Raw genomic sequence first — 16882 nt, forward strand, 5'->3', positions numbered from 1 at the left:
TATCATTTCATAACAGCAATATATTAATGTATTCACGAAGCATTAAAAAAAAAACACAAACAAAAAAACAGCAGTGTCACATTCTGGACTTCATAAAAGGGTCAAATTAATGAATTACAAATTAAATAAGTCATATCCTATAGATTTCTATATTTGTACCATAACAAGCAAAGGCAAAATGAACATATATATATATATATATATATATATATATATATATATATATATATATATATATGTTCATGTGTGTGTGTGTGTGTGTATATATATATAATTATATCAAAGCATGGCTTGTTGTCAGATTAGTTGTACAGACGGATCTACACCTTGTATCATTTTGTATAATGTTTTCCACCCCTTCTCCTCCTCTGCTACAGCTACTACATCAGTATCAAACTCCACAGCCTGTTTGTTTGTTTCTATCTGCTGTTCTCATCCAGTCACCAGGTTGTTTCTGGGTTGTGAGCTGCAGTTTCTTATTCCTGGCTGGTCGAAGTGATCCTCTCCTGTCTCCTCCTCATGATCTCCTGCAGTTCAGAGTCACCCTGGCTCTTCTGAGAGAGAGAGAGAGAGAGAGAGAGAGAGAGAGAGAGAGAGAGAGAGAGAGAGAGAGAGAGAGAGAGGGAGAGGGGGGGCAGAGAGATGGAGCAAGGGGGGGCAGAGAGACGGAGATACGATACAACAAATAACTGAGAATGAGTATCACAATGTATCACAGGGTATCAAAATGTCCTTTACTATTTGTCCCACTGCCTGCCCCACCCTGCTCTGCCCCTCCTCCCTCCTCCCTGCTCCCTCCTCCCTGATCCCTCCTCTCTGCTCCCTGCTCCCTATCCCGCTGCCCCTCACCTCCAGCTGTGCTTTCTGCACGGTGATCTGGCTGTAGACCCGTGAGCCCTCGTCTCCACACACCGCCTTCAGCTCCTCCTTATTGAGGGAGAAGAGCTGAGCGCCGGTCAGGATCCCCAGACTCTGAACCGTCCTGAGAGAGAGAGGGTGAGAGGGGGAGAGAGGGGACAGGGGGAGTGAGAGAGTCACAGAGAGAGAGAGAGAGCGGTGTCACTACGAGTGGGAGAAACACAAAGCGAGGTACAGAAACACTGTCATTGTCTACCTACTGCTCCTTGTTGTGTAAATGGGGGTTCAGACTCTTGGTAATGTTAGGGCTAAGGCTAGGGTCAGGGTCAGGGTCAGGGTCAGGGTCAGGATGAGGGCTATTACTGGGACTCACGGTTTGGAGAAGCCCTTGCCCTCCAGCCAGGCCTTCACTTGCCCCGCCCCCGAGTCGAAGTTGAGTGGCACCAGGGCGCTCTGAGCGCGCTCCACCTTGAAGTTCCGTGTCGGCGGCTGAGTCTTGTTGGTGGTGATCCTCTTGAGGAGCTCGTCGTTCACCTCATCCATCTGGTGAATACGCTCTGGAGAGAGAGGAGAGGAGAGAAGAGAGGAGAGGAGAGAGGAGAGGAGAGAGGAGAGGAGAGAGGAGAGAGAGGAGAGGAGAGGAGAGTGGTAGCGGTGAGCTTAGCCGAAATACAATTGGCCATTTCAAATTGGGAGAAAAAAACAGGGTAAAATCAATTGGCTGGGGAGGGTTGTTAGGGAGGGTGTAAAGGATATTACTGGGACTCCTTGCAGGGGGGTACTCACGGTCTTTGTCCCTTGGGGATAGCATGGGACCCCCCATCTCAAGGCTCTCTTGTCTCCCCAGCTGGCTGTTGATTGGGCTTACGGGACCCCCTCCCCGCGAGCTCATGTCCCCCTTGTAGCGGTGGTTTGGCTGCAGGAGAACGAGATGGGTGTCAGATAACACACTGCAGCTCTTTAACAGTGACGCACAGTGCTGTACCTGTGTCTACCTGGGCAGGGTTACTTGTGTCTACCTGTGTGTACCTGTTCTCATCTGTGTGTACCTGTGTTGCTGTGTGTACCTGTGCACCTGTGTGTCGCCATGTCTCACCTGGGTAGGGCTACTTGTGTCTGACCTGTGTACCTGTGTGTTGCTGTGCATACCTGTGTACCTGTATGCCTGTGTGTACCTGTGTGTCACTTTGTCCCACCTGGGAAGGGTTACTTGTGTCTCACCTGTGTACCTGTGTGACGCTGTGTCTCACCTGTGTGCTTGTGTACCTGTGTGTAGCTGTTTCTCACCTGTGTCTCACCTGTGCCTGTGTGTAGCTGTGTGTAGCTGTGTCTCACCTGTGTGCCTGTATACCTGTGTGTCGCTGTGTGTAGCTGTGTCTCACCTGTGTACCTGTGTACCTGTGTGTAGCTGTGTCTCACCTGTGTACCTGTGTACATGTGTGTAGCTGTGTCTCACCTGTGTGCCTGTATACCTGCGTGTCGCTGTGTCTCACCTGTGTACCTGCGTGTCGCTGTGTCTCACCTGTGTACCTGTGTACATGTGTGTAGCTGTGTCTCACCTGTGTGCCTGTATACCTGCGTGTCGCTGTGTCTCACCTGTGTACCTGCGTGTCGCTGTGTCTCACCTGTGTACCTGCGTATCTGTGTGTCGTTGTGTCTCACCTGTGTACCTGCGTGTCGCTGTGTCTCACCTGTGTACCTGCGTACCTGTGTGTCGCTGTGTCTCACCTGTGTACCTGCGTACCTGTGTACCTGTGTGTCGCTGTGTCTCACCTCTGTACCTGTGTGTCGCTGTGTCTCACCTGTGTACCTGCGTACCTGTGTGTCGCTGTGTCTCACCTGTGTACCTGCGTACCTGTGTGTCGCTGTGTTTCACCTGTGTACCTGCGTACCTGTGTGTCGCTGTGTTTCACCTGTGTACCTGCGTACCTGTGTGTCGCTGTGTCTCACCTGGCAGTAGAGGGGCTCAGGCTGTCCCTGGGGTTCCTCCAGCTTCACCACGTCCAGGATGTTGTAAGGCACGTACCCCGACACTCCACTCCGGTTCAGCAGCTTCCACCACTGCTTGTTATCCTCCACCACCTGTAGGGGGCAGCACTCACTGTCACACACAGACACACACACACACACATAGACACAAACACAACTCCAGCAGCAGCAGCAGGGCTCACTGAACTGATCATGTGCCCAGGAGTACAGGCAGGAGCGGTGCCACGGGGGAGCACCAGGGGGCAATGTTGGTGCCTACCCAGTTTGATTCTTCTCAGCCTTGATACACAATTACTATACTATATAATTTATAGAACATTTAGTGTTTTTTTAGTCAAGTTTGTATTTATTGCATGTTATCTACCAACAAAGCCCACAGTGTCCGCCCCTGAGTTAGGACACGCATACTGAAAAATAGAGCAGGGGGCGGGTCTTATGTGGCGCGAAGTGAACGCTTCACAGAAAACGAAGTAAATATTTTGTGAGTGTAAATTGAACTCCTACCATCTAGAGTTATGGATATTAGAAAGTGGATAAATAAAAAGAAGCAGTGAGGACGTTAACAGTCCTGATGAAAATCCTTCAGCCAGCTCAAACAACTTGCAAGCCCCGGCAGCAGCAACAGCCCCGGAGGATTTAGGTGAAAATCCTCCTCAACCAGACCTTAGGTGAAACCCAGCTCAACCAGACCTTAAGAAATTTCCATTGCGCAGTTTTGGAGACAAAAAAAGATCATTTAACCTGGCTTGGTATAACAGTAGGGAATGGTTAGAGTACCCCAAGTCAGATTCAGGTTTTTGTTTTCCATGTAGAAAATCTGGATCTTTAACAGGAAAAGCCACTTTGCCTTTACTGTTAGTGGATATTGTGATTGGAAGCAGGCAGTCGAAGCCAATTTTGAGTATACTGGACACTCCAAACTAAATGCTTCAGGGAGAAGAAAGCGATCTTCTTTCTGCTGTAGTGCTTCAGAGTGCATTGCGAAACTGCATCGTGATGCAGTTTTTAAAGTTTTTTCTGAATGACAGTGGTGAAACAGCTGTGCCATGCAAGAAACAGAGAGTTTTACATCTGAGCAAGCACCTTGAAGACTTTGTGGTTGAGGGATCTGTTGGTCAGCCAGGGGGTGAATCTGATAATGAACGTGGTGTGCTGGATGCCGTACTAGTTGAACTGTCATCACGTTTTAATGAACGTAATAATAATTGCAGCGCTACAGGCTGCCGACCCCAGTAGCCCGACGTTTCTGCAACCTGCTAATTTGCAACTCTTAGTTAATTTAACCAAGATGGACAGTGTTGAATCTGAATTGCTAGTTGCACGTCATTTTCTACAGAAGCAGATTAAATCAAACGAAAATGAAAAGTGGACGAGCCAGTCTGTGCTGAAAACGTTTCACAGCGTCCTTGAAGCGATGCCAAGTGTTAAGACAGTGCTACGACTTGCTTTGACTTCTGAGGCTTCTACTGCAATGTGTGAAAATGTTCTACCCTTTCTAACGTACTGACAACACACAGAAGGAGCATGCTTCACAACTGCAAAGCGCACCTTATGCAGTTGGCCTTTGAGAAGGATTTGACCCTCAAGTTCCGTGGCGAGTGGAAAGAAGTAGAAATGAAAGTTCAATGCAAAAGGGAAGCGAAGATTGCAGCTTTACTGAGGGCCTCTTCATGACATTGGTAAGGTTACATTTAATCAATATGCTTTGCCATCATAGATTTTCCGTCGATCTGTTGATTTGCTTATTCAGTTGATATATGTAGTTAGCTGTTATTTGCTAATAGGTGCTGTAAAAGACTCGCACCACTCACGGGTTCGTGCCCCTTTAAAAACTACGACCCAGAACACAAGAGAATGGATTTTCCTGCGCTGACGCGCTATTTTTTTTAATAAACACAAAATAAAATAAATATAACAACACACAAAATAAACACCCCGCTCCGCTTTCGAGCGCTAACTAAACAGGTTATTTCCCTCACTAACTCGCAGGACGGCTAAGCCGTTTACCTGGCACCACAAAACACAATCAAACTATGCGGGTTTCACAGCACTTACTTCAGCGACTGCTCAGAAGCAGAGCACCTCAAATGCCTCCTTCTACTCAGCAGCCATGAGCAGACTAGCTGCCTCTCTTAAATACCCTGCACCTGGTCCCTATTCCAAATTACCACCCAGGTGCAGGGGATAATTAAACAATAAAACAGTTAAATAAACAATTCAACTAAACAGAAGTGCATTTTTACATGTCTTTAACCCCCTCCCTGCTGTCTCACACATCCCGCTGCTGTTACAGTGCATATAGTGAGTAGCATGATAAAGAACTTGGGTATTATTATTATTTGTGTCACTCTTATATTTAATTACCAGTACAATGTGTCTGTTTGTATATTATACGTGGTATGTACACATGCCCCTCACAGAAAGCATGTAGGCTCTGTATAGTATCAGCTCAGAGTTCTAGCACAGCACAACAGGCTAATCCAGACCCTAGATATCTGAGTGACCTGCTGGTATCATAATGAAATGCATGATGTAATAGTGTAGATCTGTGATCAGTCTCTTTCTCCCAAACACGGCTCCCACTGATTATTAGCTTCTGAGAGAGACAAGCGAGCTGCCCATCCCTGAGCTACAGTATCTGTTAACACTTTCATGCACAGGACAGTCTGTCTGTCTGTCTGTCTCTCTCTCTCTATATATATACTGTATGTATCTGTTAGTTTACCTCCAGCACCTCATCCTCCATTACGGACAGTTCGTTTGCGTTCCGCGCTACGAAACGATAGCGGATCTTGACATATTTCTTCTGTGGCGCCTCGTAACTTCTGATCAAACAAAAACAAAAAACAAAACACAAAACCAAATTCAAAATAATCAAACCGCAGCAGCAGCTGAGAACACAAATTCTCCTGATGGTCTTTTCTAAGCATTTATATGATGCAGTTGCCCATGCTTTGCCTTGTGTTGGAATTCATTGCCTTCAAACTTAAAAACGGCCCCTGCACAATACCTTTTTAAAATCACTCACGACCAGGACTGTTTTAAGTGTTTTTGTTTTGCTCTACCCTGAAACACACACCCTGGAGCAGGGCCCCCTTGAAAATGAGATGCCTCTCTCAAGGGCTCTACCTGAAACACACACCCTGGAGCAGAGCCTCCTTTTAAATGAGATGCCTCTCTCAAGGGCTCTACCTGAAACACACACCCTGGAGCAGGGCCCCCTTGTAAATGAGTTGTCTCTCTCAAGGGCTCTACCTGAAACACACACCCTGGAGCAGGGCCCCCTTGTAAATGAGATGCCTCTCTCAAGGGCTCTACCTGAAACACACACCCTGGAGCAGGGCCCCCTTGTAAATGAGATGCCTCTCTCAAGGGCTCTACCCTGAAACACACACCTTGGAGGGCTGTTCATTATTCAACTCATCATCAATAATATATTTAGCAGGTAAATAATTAACCTAGAAAAACCTCCTTTAGAAATACACACAGTATAATAAACACAAGGACTAATGTTTCCACTAGGTGTCTAGTCTCTGTCAATTCCCATTAGACAAAAAAGAACTGTTTATTATTAATAATAATAATAATAATAATAATAATAATAATAATAATAATAATAATAATAATAATAATAAAAGAAATAGCACCGCATTGCTGCCTTGTTTTTTATTCCCTGAAGGTGAGCCTGCCCCTTATCTCAGTAATGGCTTGTGATTGGTCAAAGCTACTCTCTCTCTCGTACCCGTTGGAGGGTAGATAGGACTGCGCCGTCGGCTGCTGCAAAACAAAACAGAGACATGGACAAGAGGCGTTAACATGCGTCATCATCACTCGAAAAGGATTTTTCAAGATGAAAAAAAGCTTCAGTGCTTGTGACAAACGCGTCACTTTCTGCCTCTGTCAGTGTTGTTAAGGTAAAACTATAAGTGTTTCCTCCAAAGCCTTCGGCAACGCTTTTGATGTTGAGCTACAAAATTTTGCGGCTGGCGCCTTTTGTCAGTGTTGCTGAAGTTTGGCACTGTTACTAGGGTAAACACTATAAACATTTCAGCTAGTGCCTTCATCAGTTTTATAGGAGGTCTTCCTATAAAGTTTCGCCGAGTGCCTTCCTCAATTGTATAGGTCTATCTATAAGGTTTCAGCCAGTGCCCTAATATCCATGCGGAGGCCAGCCTCCTCACCTCCTCAGACTGCCGATGCTGGTACTCAGCCGGGCTCGTCTGCTGCCCCCCGTCCAGCTCCCAGGGAACGTTGTGGAAGTTCTCCAACGGAGCCTCCCATCCGTTCCGGAACTTGGGATAGTAGTGCGGCACGATCTGGTCCCGCGGCCACTCCGCCCTGTGAGGGAACAGGACAGTGTGTCAGTGTGTGCGTGTGAGAGTGTGTGTGTGTGAGCGTGTGTGTGTGTGTGAGCGTGTGAGAGTGTGTGTGTGTGTGTGAGAGTGTGTGTGTGTGTGTGAGAGTGTGTGTGTGTGTGTGAGAGTGTGTGTGTGTGTGTGTGTGTGTGAGAGTGTGTGTGTGTGTGTGAGTGCGAGTGTGTGAGCACCTGTAGTAAAAGCACAGCACAGTGTAATAAAGCACAGTGAAAGCATGGTAAAGGATAAACAAGTATAACCATTGGAAATGGTATTCAGGTATTCAGCTGTTTACTCTTAATATCACAAGTACCCTGATGAGGCAAGACATCGTACAGCACACTGTGTGCCAAGAAAGACACAGCACTGAGACCCATCCATTCACTGCGTGAATGACCCTCCATCCACTGCATGAATGACCCTCCATCCACTGCATGAATGACCCTCCATCCACTGCATGAATGAACCTCCATCCACTGCATGAATGAACCTCCATCCACTGCATGAATGAACCTCCATCCATTGCATGAATGAACCTCCATCCACTGCATGAACCTCCATCCACTGCATGAATGAACCTCCATCCACTGCATGAATGAACCTCCATCCACTGCATGAATGAATCTCCACCCACTGCCTGGGAACTCAAGAATACACATCTGTGCTCAAAGGAAACTCAGCGCGATAAACAGCTCCTAGATACGGCTGTGTCAGCTTGTCCTCACCGCGAGCGAGTCCAGGCGTCCCCCAGCAGCTCGTACACGCTCATCTCCTTGGGGGACAGGTGTCCTCGCAGGAAGTCCACGGCGTCTTTGGACAACAGAGGGCTGAGGATGGAGCGGGGCAGCTCGGGACCCCCACTGCTCTGCAGCACCTGAGGGGTTTAACATGCAGAGTCATTGTGAAGCTGAGCACTGCTTACCCTTTATTATACTGTGTGTGTGTGCGTGCGTGTGTGAGCCACAGTGTCAGGCTGCAGAGGAGTTGCCAGGACTGGACAACACGACACCTGAGAGTGGAGGCAGGGGGGAGAGAGAGCCGGTCTGTTCAATTCATCTAAACAGCAGGCAGTGCTGAGCACACCTGCTTCGGCATTGCAAAATACAATAACAAGAAAAACAAAAGGGACAAAACCCGAATGAAGAGAGGTCTGAAAAGAAGGGGAGGTGTAAGAATAATACAATGTGGTGAAGGCACAGTGCGAGCATACAAGCTCAGTCAAAAACAAAAGCCGTGTGTGTCAGGCACCCACATTGATAAGCACACAGATGGGTTTGGAAGCGTGTGTGTGTGTGTGTGTGTGTGTGGATTTTGTAAACTTTGCTTGGCTTCCCTTTTGTTGTTGCTCATTTCGCTGTGCCCATTTAATCCCTGTGTGTGTGTGTGTGCCGAGCTGTACCATGTCATTAATTGTGTGTGTGTAGTTGATTATTTGTTTGGGTAGTTGACTGTGTGTTTGTGAAGTTGGCGTTATTTCATATTTAACTTTCTGGTTGTGTGCTTGACCCTGTGATTGTGTGTGTGATTTTGTGATTGTGTGATTGTGTGTGTGATTCTGTGTGTGATTGTGTGATTATGTTGTGTTGCCTCACCAGCTCCAGGGGTCCGAAGAGGAAGTGTACAAGCTCGGCAGCGCTGGGGTTCTGAATGTGCTTCTTCAGCTTGGCCTGCGAGGACAGACAGACACACACACACACACAGACAGACAGTTAAAAAATGTCTTTATAAACTCAAGACAAAACAGGAAACGGACCAGGGAACTGGTCCATGCTGGTTGATACAGCTATGCTGTTGAAGCCCCAGACAGCCCCCCTCTTACCAGCAGGTTGAAGGCCAGCTTGATCTTCTGCAGACTGTCTGTGAACTCAGCTTGAGATGGAGGCTTCGCCCTCAGAGTCAGCATTCCCTCTAGAATAGAAATGACAACAAAAATACAGTGGAATGTCACATATCCCACCGTCACATAACCACCCTGATCAATTCACCGCCTTGCTAAATAAATCAATAAATCAATAGAAAAATGAGGCTACGAGAGTAATGGCATTGGCAGCAAGTGCAGCTTCTGTGATGGAAACAGAAAGAAAGCATTCTAGCAATCAGCCTTTTTTTGTGCAATGTGTTTATATGATGGAGCGCACGCTTGCAGATTTTGGCAGCGTGTTGTTGTAGCTTTTAAATGCATTTGAATTAAACAAAGCAAGCTTCATAAACGCAATGCTTAGTTTTAAAGCAAAGAATTTCACCATGTTTACAGCAGTTTGAGTTTTGTTTTTGTTCACTAACCTATTTCTGCATCTGTAAATGTCATTTTCTATAGATGTTCGCAAATCCTCTCACCACCTCCCGATCTCTCCCCTCTCTCTTGTCTCCCCTCTCTCCCCCTCTCCCCCTCTCCCCCTGTCTCCCTGTCTCCCTGTCTCCTCCCTTTTTAGAGGGCGGTACCTGCAGGCCCCTTCTTGTTCTTCTTGTTTCTCTTGCGCTGGTTCAGCTGGCTGAACGCCTCGGCGGCTTTCTGCAGCCGCGCCACAAAGATCTCGATGTCGTCAAGCGCGCAGTTCAGGATTTGCTGGAGAGGGGAGAGGGGCAATGAAGAGATGAAGAAGGGCTACAGCGCAGAGCTCGAGGGCAGAGGAATTAAATGATGTGAAAAACAAAGAAGAAGAAGAAGAAGAAGAAGAAGAAGAAGAAGAAGAAGAAGAAGAAGAAGAAGACCACTAAGGATTGACAGAAAGTTTAAAACTGATATGGAACAGTGATCGAACAATCAAAAAAAAAAGTTGATGAAAGTTAATAAAGATGTTTAACACTGAATTGGGATAGCAAGTAAGGAGAGGGTATAGTGCAAGTAGTGATGAAGGCTCTCAGTGATGAAGGAGAGAGAGGGGGGAGGCACTGGGTACAGCGTGTGATGAAGGAGAGAGAGGGGGGAGGTACTGGGTACAGCATGTGATCCAGGCTCTCACCACATCTTTCTCAATCCTCTGAGCCAGCACCTCGTAAGACTCCTCGTGTTCCTGGGCGCCGGAGCCTCTCCTCTCGAGATCTGAGAGGGGAATGGGCAGCGGGTAAGGATATACAAGGTGATGGGGAGAAACCCAAACCCTAAATCTGACCCTAACCCAACCCTAACCCTAACCCTAACCCTAACAACATCTGCAACATTTTCGCCTCACAAAGAAATTCAAAAAATTCTAAAATTTCTGCGAGCGCGGTGGTAAACTGCTTTGTGAATATTGCATCGCTGTTGCCCTGTGTGATGAGCAATGCTATTGAAGTGTGATCTGGCTCTGCTCTCTGCACCTCTCTCTCCCCTCTCACTGCAGCGTGAGCCTGCGTGTGTCTGGCTGTGCCACGCTGCTCACCTTTAGCAGAGCTGGACATGAGAGCGGCGGCGCGGCCCTTCACGTTGCCACTAGGGGGCACGTGAGAGGTGCCTGGCGGGATGATGGACTCGCGGTGATGCTTCATCTTCTCCTGGTTCACCCTGGCGTGGGAAACACACGACAACAATGACACGCAGCTTAGACAAGACATGCGAGCACGAGGCAGGGATCACAAGAACAGAATAAGGGGGAAGCAAACCGAAATCCGAAAGAAAGGTAATAAATGCAATACAAAATGTTTAGACTTGAAGTCTGTCTCAATGTCTTCAATGCTGTCACTGATTTGATAGTTTCTTTTAGTATTTCTAGTACTTCCCCAGCAGAGGGAGCTCATGATGTATGTGTGAGTGTGTGTCAGTGTGAGTGTGCAATGTTTGTAGATTAGATCACAAATCGCAGCTTTCATAAGCCTCTCCTGCAGTAGCTAGTTTACCCCAATGCAGAGAGTCTGTCACTTACTTGAGGGTCTGTGGCCTCATCTTCTTGCCGTGCTTGCTGTCTCCGATCGCGCTGTCGATGTCAGCGTGGACCATCTCAGCCTGACAGGAGAGAGCAGAGAAGCTGACGCTGACATGGGGTTGCGTTAGGATCATGGTTGGGGTTGGGTTAGGATCATGGTTGGGGTTGGGGTTAGGATCATGGTTGGGGTTGGGGTTGGGTTAGGATCAGGGTTGGGGTTGGGGTTAGGGTTGGGTTAGGATCATGGTTGGGGTTGGGGTTGGGTTAGGATCAGGGTTGGAGTTGGGGTTGGAGCTGGGGTTGGGGTTTGGGCTGGTGTTGCGTTAGGATCAGGGTTGGGGCTGGTGTTGCGCTAGGATCAGGTTTGGGGTTGGGGTTGGGTTAGGATCAGGGTTGAGGTTGTGGTTGTGTTAGGATCAGGGTTGGGGTTGGGGATGCATTAGGATCAGGGTTGGGGTTAGGGTTGCGTTAGGATCATGGTTGGGGTTGGGGTTGGGTTAGGATCAGGGTTGGGGTTGCGTTAGGATCATGGTTGGGGTTGGGTTAGGATCATGGTTGGGGTTGGGGTTGGGTTAGGATCATGGTTGGGGTTGGGGTTGGGTTAGGATCAGGGTTGGGGTTGAGGTTGGGTTAGGATCATGGTTGGGGTTGGGGTTGGGTTAGGATCAGGGTTGGGGTTGGGGTTGGGTTAGGATCATGGTTGGGGTTGGGGTTGGGTTAGGATCAGGGTTGGGGTTGCGTTAGGATCATGGTTGGGGTTGGGGTTGGGGTTGGGTTAGGATCAGGGTTGGGGTTGGGTTAGGATCAGGGTTAGGGTTGGGGTTGGGGTTGGGTTAGGATCAGGGTTGGGGTTGGGTTAGGATCAGGGTTGGGGGTGGGGTTGGGTTTGGATCAGGGTCAGTGTTTCTCACCTCCACCTCGTCGCAGTGGAAGAAGTGGATGTCTGGCTTGTGCTGCTCAGAGTCCTCCTGGCACACGAGCAGCAGCACAGAGGAGTAGCTCGTCTGGTTCAGCACTGTCTGACACAGGTGCACTGTGGGAAGGGGGAAGTTCTCCAGCTCCTCCTGGGGACAGACACACAGACACACGCAATCACTTCCGGGACAGACCCAGGGATGCATTTTTAATAATCTTCACAACATCTACCCTCTACACCCCCCGCCGTCTCCCACCTGCCTCCCCCTTTGAAATCCCCCCTCTCCCCGCCACTCCCCTCTCTCACCTGTGTCTCGCAGTCCAGCAGTCGGATGGCTGTGTCGGTGACCTGCAGCAGCATCTCCTGGGCCCAGATCTTCTGCCTGGAGTCCAGCAGGATCAGCTTCTTAATGGCATCATCAACCGTGGTGATGGACTCGCTCTTGTCCATCATGAAGGTGGACAGATGCTGGGGGACAGGGTCAAGGGACAGGGGCAGGGGACACCTCTTTGAAAAAGTACAATTCGTGCTGATGACGTGTTTCGATGTAGTCGGTGAGAGGAAGGGACAAAGTCCGTTCATGAAGTAAGATTTATTTATTCCTCTATAACCTGTTAATTATTATTATTATTATTATTATTATTATTATTATTATTATTATTACACAAGAAACCTCATACAGAATTTGAAATTTCATTTCTCCCTTCCATACTTTCTTTTTTTGCCTGAGTTTCTCAAACATAATTAACATAAACTGTATGACGTTAAACTGATAAATATGAAGTTCATGAAGTTCATGTTAAAAACAAAAAAAATAATCACTCAGTAACATTTCTATAAATGGCGCAGAGTGCTTCATAATTGGCAGTAAAAATGCAATCATGTTCTTCTCGCTCAGATAATCATAGATATATTTATTTTTTATGGCTCATGCCCCTAGTATTACTGATAATACTTGCATCATAAAACAAAACATTTGCGTGCTGGTCAAAGTCTAAATGAAAATGAGCCGTGATTTCCCTAGTCAGGAATGGGACAGTGAGGGAATGCGACAATTATGGCAACTGCATGGTATAACCATGAAAAAATGCAAAATTGATGTGCAAATTTATTGCAGAGACCTTTTATAAGGGTAGGGCTGCTATCGGTGCCTTTCCTGTTATTTTAAACTGCCAGAATCTCAGATCTGCAGATGCATTCATCTGTTCCTGTTCAATGTTCCTTTTGTCCTGCTTTATTTGAGCTGGACGTTCTATCTGAATGTTCCGGAGTCATCTACAGTGTGGCAGTGCCCTGTGATGGAGCTGCCTGATTGGTGGACAGAGGAACCCCAGTGTTCCCCAGCGTACCCCAGTGCACCCCTCTTACCTCCACGTGGTACTGAGACGTCTCCTGCATGATGACATTAGAGTGTGAATACTTCTTCCTCTGCTCTGCACGGGGGGACAGGAGAAACAAGCAGTGAGTCGGGCTGAAGGGAAAGACGGTTCTATTGCAGATTGCAATCAGAGCTGAAGAAAGATGTGCACACAGAGCTCCTCCACCCAGCGTTGGATTGCATCAGCGATAGCATCACACACAGAGCTCCTCCCCCCAGCGCTGGATTGCACCAGCGATAGCATCACATACAGAGCTCCTCCCTCCAGCGCTGGATTGTACCAGCGATAGCATCACGCACAGAGCTCCTCCCTCCAGCGTTGGATTGCACAAGTGATAGCATCACACACAGAGCTCCTCCCCCCAGCGCTGGATTGCACCAGCGATAGCATCACATACAGAGCTCCTCCCTCCAGCGCTGGATTGCACCAGCGATAGCATCACACACAGAGCTCCTCCCCCCAGCGTTGGATTGCACCAGCGATAGCATCACACACAGAGCTCCTCCCTCCAGCGTTGGATTGTACCAGCGATAGCATCACATACAGAGCACCTCCTCCCAGCGCTGGATTGTACCAGCGATAGCATCACACACAGAGCTCCTCCCCCCAGCGCTGGATTGCACAAGTGATAGCATCCCGCACAGAGCTCCTCCCCCCAGCGCTGGATTGCACCAGCGATAGCATCACACACAGAGCTCCTCCCCCCAGCGCTGGATTGTACCAGCGATAGCATCACACACAGAGCTCCTCCCCCCATCGCTGAATTGCACCAGTGATAGCATCACACACAGAGCTCCTCCCCCCATCGCTGAATTGCACCAGTGATAGCATCACACACAGAGCTCCTCCCTCCAGCGCTGGATTGTACCAGCGATAGCATCACACACAGAGCTCCTCCCTCCAGCGTTGGATTGCACAAGTGATAGCATCCCGCACAGAGCTCCTCCCCCCAGCGCTGGATTGCATCAGCGATAGCATCACACACAGAGCTCCTCCCCCCAGCGCTGCACACAAGTATTTTCCTGATACTGAAGGAGATAAAAGACGAGTAAGATGTGAATTAAATGCAGTTTACACACACACACACACACAAAGAGGATACTTATTTCAACAATAAAACACTGCTAGAGCTTAGATGACATGCCTGATAGCAGGTGTTGCATGACCTGCATGTGCTGATGAAGCTCGTAACAGTCCACTGTAAAACCTGCCAAGTGTTTTAATGTGAGTTCCCCACGTTAACTGAGCAGTACTAATACAGTACACCAGTACTGAGTAAAGCTGAGGGAACACAAAGCCACCTTTCAGGGACAGTGGTTTGAAACCTGGAGACCTAGCTTGAGGCAACTTTGCTGTATCAAACCCCAAGCCTCCTGAAACCAAGTTCCAAGCCGCAAAGTGGCTTCATGTTCCCTCAGCTTGCAGCATGGCAAATCTCCGGAAACAACAGCAGAGATGCACACAGATCCGAATGTGAAACAGGTAAGAAAACCCAAGATAACGTGGACGGTATGAAACATCCCTTTAAAACTTAAGGCACGATAGTGAATAGTTGAGGGTGTGTGACTGTACCTTCACAATACCCAGATACCCGGTCCTGCTCTCCTCTTATCAGCTGCTTCACACCTGTACACAGTGACCTGGATAGCTTTTCCTTTCTGCACAGATCGGTTTACTTCGCCGCTCTCGGACTATTATTTTCTGTTACCGACAGGTTTGCCTTTTTTTTATTTCAGTACATTTTGAGGAAATAATAACAGTTTGAGAAGACAAACAGCGGGCAAGTGATAGGGAAGTGTAGATTTGCTTTCGCCATAGTAACTAGAAGACCTTTTCCACTCACACACACAGGGGCTGGTTGACAGAAGAATGCTGGGGGCTGAACACTCTGTAATAACCTGTGTGTGTGTGTGTGTGTGTGTGTGTGTGTGTGTGTGTGTGTGCGTGCATGCGTGTGTGTGTGCATGCGTGTGTGTGTGTGTGTGCATGCGTGTGTGTGTGCGTGTGTGTGTGCGTTTGCGTGCGTGTGTGTGTGTGTGTGTGCGTGCGTGTGTGAGCCACAGTGTCAGGCTGCAGAGGAGTTGCCAGGACTGGACAACACGACACCTGAGAGTGGAGGCAGGGGGGAGAGAGAGCCGGTCTGTTCAATTCATCTAAACAGCAGGCAGTGCTGAGCACACCTGCTTCGGCATTGCAAAATACAATAACAAGAAAAACAAAAGGGACAAAACCCGAATGAAGAGAGGTCTGAAAAGAAGGGGAGGTGTAAGAATAATACAATGTGGTGAAGGCACAGTGCGAGCGTACAAGCTCAGTCAAAAACAAAAGCCGTGTGTGTCAGGCACCCACATTGATAAGCACACAGATGGGTTTGGAAGCGTGTGTGTGTGTGTGTGTGTGTGTGCGTGTGGATTTTGTAAACCTTGCTTGGCTTCCCTTTTGTTGTTGCTCATTTCGCTGTGCCCATTTAATCCCTGGCATTAATGGCTGCTGGGTGGAGCAGTGTACTGTACTATTTACTGTTCATACTGACAAATAATGGTGTCTGATTTTGCGCTTATTAGGGGGAGGGTTACGGTTTCTCCTCTCTCTGTTAGGGAGCCACACGCTGCCCGCCTGCCTGTCTGCCTGCCTGCCTGCCCCCCTCCCTCCCTGCCTGCCTGCCTGCCTGGCTGGTTCACCCCAGAGGTCAGCTCAGTCCCAGGCAGCTCTTTGCTATTGTGTTTGCCTGGCTCAGTGTTTGCCTAAGCTCTTATGACTAAATGCAAGCTTACTGTCCTACAGATCAATGGGCTGGCTGCACAAACATTGCATGTATTACAGCAGGGCTGTTAGCCACAGCAAGGTTACCTAACCCTAACCTAACCTCAAACCCCCTCCACAAACAGAGTACAGCAAGGTCTGCACAACCCCTCCACAATACAGAGTACAGCAAGGTCTGCACAACCCCTCCACAATACAGTGTACAGCAAGGTCTGCACAACCCCTCCACAATACAGAGTACAGCAAGGTCTGCACAACCCCTCCACAATACAGAGTACAGCAAGGTCTGCACAACCCCTCCACAATACAGAGTACAGCAAGGTCTGCACAACCCCTCCACAATACAGAGTACAGCACCTTCAATTCAACCTCAGTGTGACCCGACCCAACCAAATCTCAATTCATTACAAAAAATAATTAACAGAAGCATGGAAACTGCATTTCGAGAAATTCCCCCTGCCCTGTGAACTCACCGACAGACAGACAGACACACAGACAGACAGACACACAGAGAGACAGACAGACAGGCAGAGAGACAGACAGACAGACAGACAGACAGAGACAGACAGACAGAGAGACAGACAGACAGACAGACACACACACAGACAGACCAACAGACAGGCAGACAGACAAAGAGACACACAGACAGACAGACACACAGAGAGACAGACAGACAGGCAGAGAGACAGACAGACAGACAGACAGACAGAGACAGACAGACAGAGAGACAGATAGACAGACACACACACAGACAGACCAACAGACAGGCAGACAGACAAA

At 48.3% G+C, this 16882-nt stretch overlaps 1 protein-coding gene across 2 annotated transcripts in view; it reads right to left on the reverse strand.

Moving 5' to 3' along the window:
* The window catches only part of eps8l2 (EPS8 like 2), a 28324-nt gene continuing 11442 nt past the window's right edge, over nucleotides 1-16882 (reverse strand). For both annotated transcript variants that reach the window (XM_034057634.3, XM_034057633.3), the window contains exons 4-21: nucleotides 13329-13393; nucleotides 12267-12428; nucleotides 11956-12108; nucleotides 11045-11124; nucleotides 10565-10686; nucleotides 10166-10245; nucleotides 9645-9768; nucleotides 9022-9110; nucleotides 8795-8869; nucleotides 7928-8076; nucleotides 7029-7185; nucleotides 6590-6624; nucleotides 5573-5672; nucleotides 2809-2940; nucleotides 1645-1774; nucleotides 1232-1415; nucleotides 850-982; nucleotides 1-554 (exon numbers count right to left, since the gene is read on the reverse strand). In XM_034057634.3, the coding sequence (XP_033913525.1) occupies nucleotides 477-554; nucleotides 850-982; nucleotides 1232-1415; nucleotides 1645-1774; nucleotides 2809-2940; nucleotides 5573-5672; nucleotides 6590-6624; nucleotides 7029-7185; nucleotides 7928-8076; nucleotides 8795-8869; nucleotides 9022-9110; nucleotides 9645-9768; nucleotides 10166-10245; nucleotides 10565-10686; nucleotides 11045-11124; nucleotides 11956-12108; nucleotides 12267-12428; nucleotides 13329-13393 (2048 nt within the window). In that variant the 3' untranslated portion in view covers nucleotides 1-476. The remainder of the gene's footprint in view (nucleotides 555-849; nucleotides 983-1231; nucleotides 1416-1644; nucleotides 1775-2808; nucleotides 2941-5572; nucleotides 5673-6589; nucleotides 6625-7028; nucleotides 7186-7927; nucleotides 8077-8794; nucleotides 8870-9021; nucleotides 9111-9644; nucleotides 9769-10165; nucleotides 10246-10564; nucleotides 10687-11044; nucleotides 11125-11955; nucleotides 12109-12266; nucleotides 12429-13328; nucleotides 13394-16882) is intronic.

Source organism: Acipenser ruthenus, chromosome 28 (assembly GCF_902713425.1).
Source record: "Acipenser ruthenus chromosome 28, fAciRut3.2 maternal haplotype, whole genome shotgun sequence".
Classification (NCBI taxonomy): Eukaryota; Metazoa; Chordata; class Actinopteri; order Acipenseriformes; family Acipenseridae; genus Acipenser; species Acipenser ruthenus.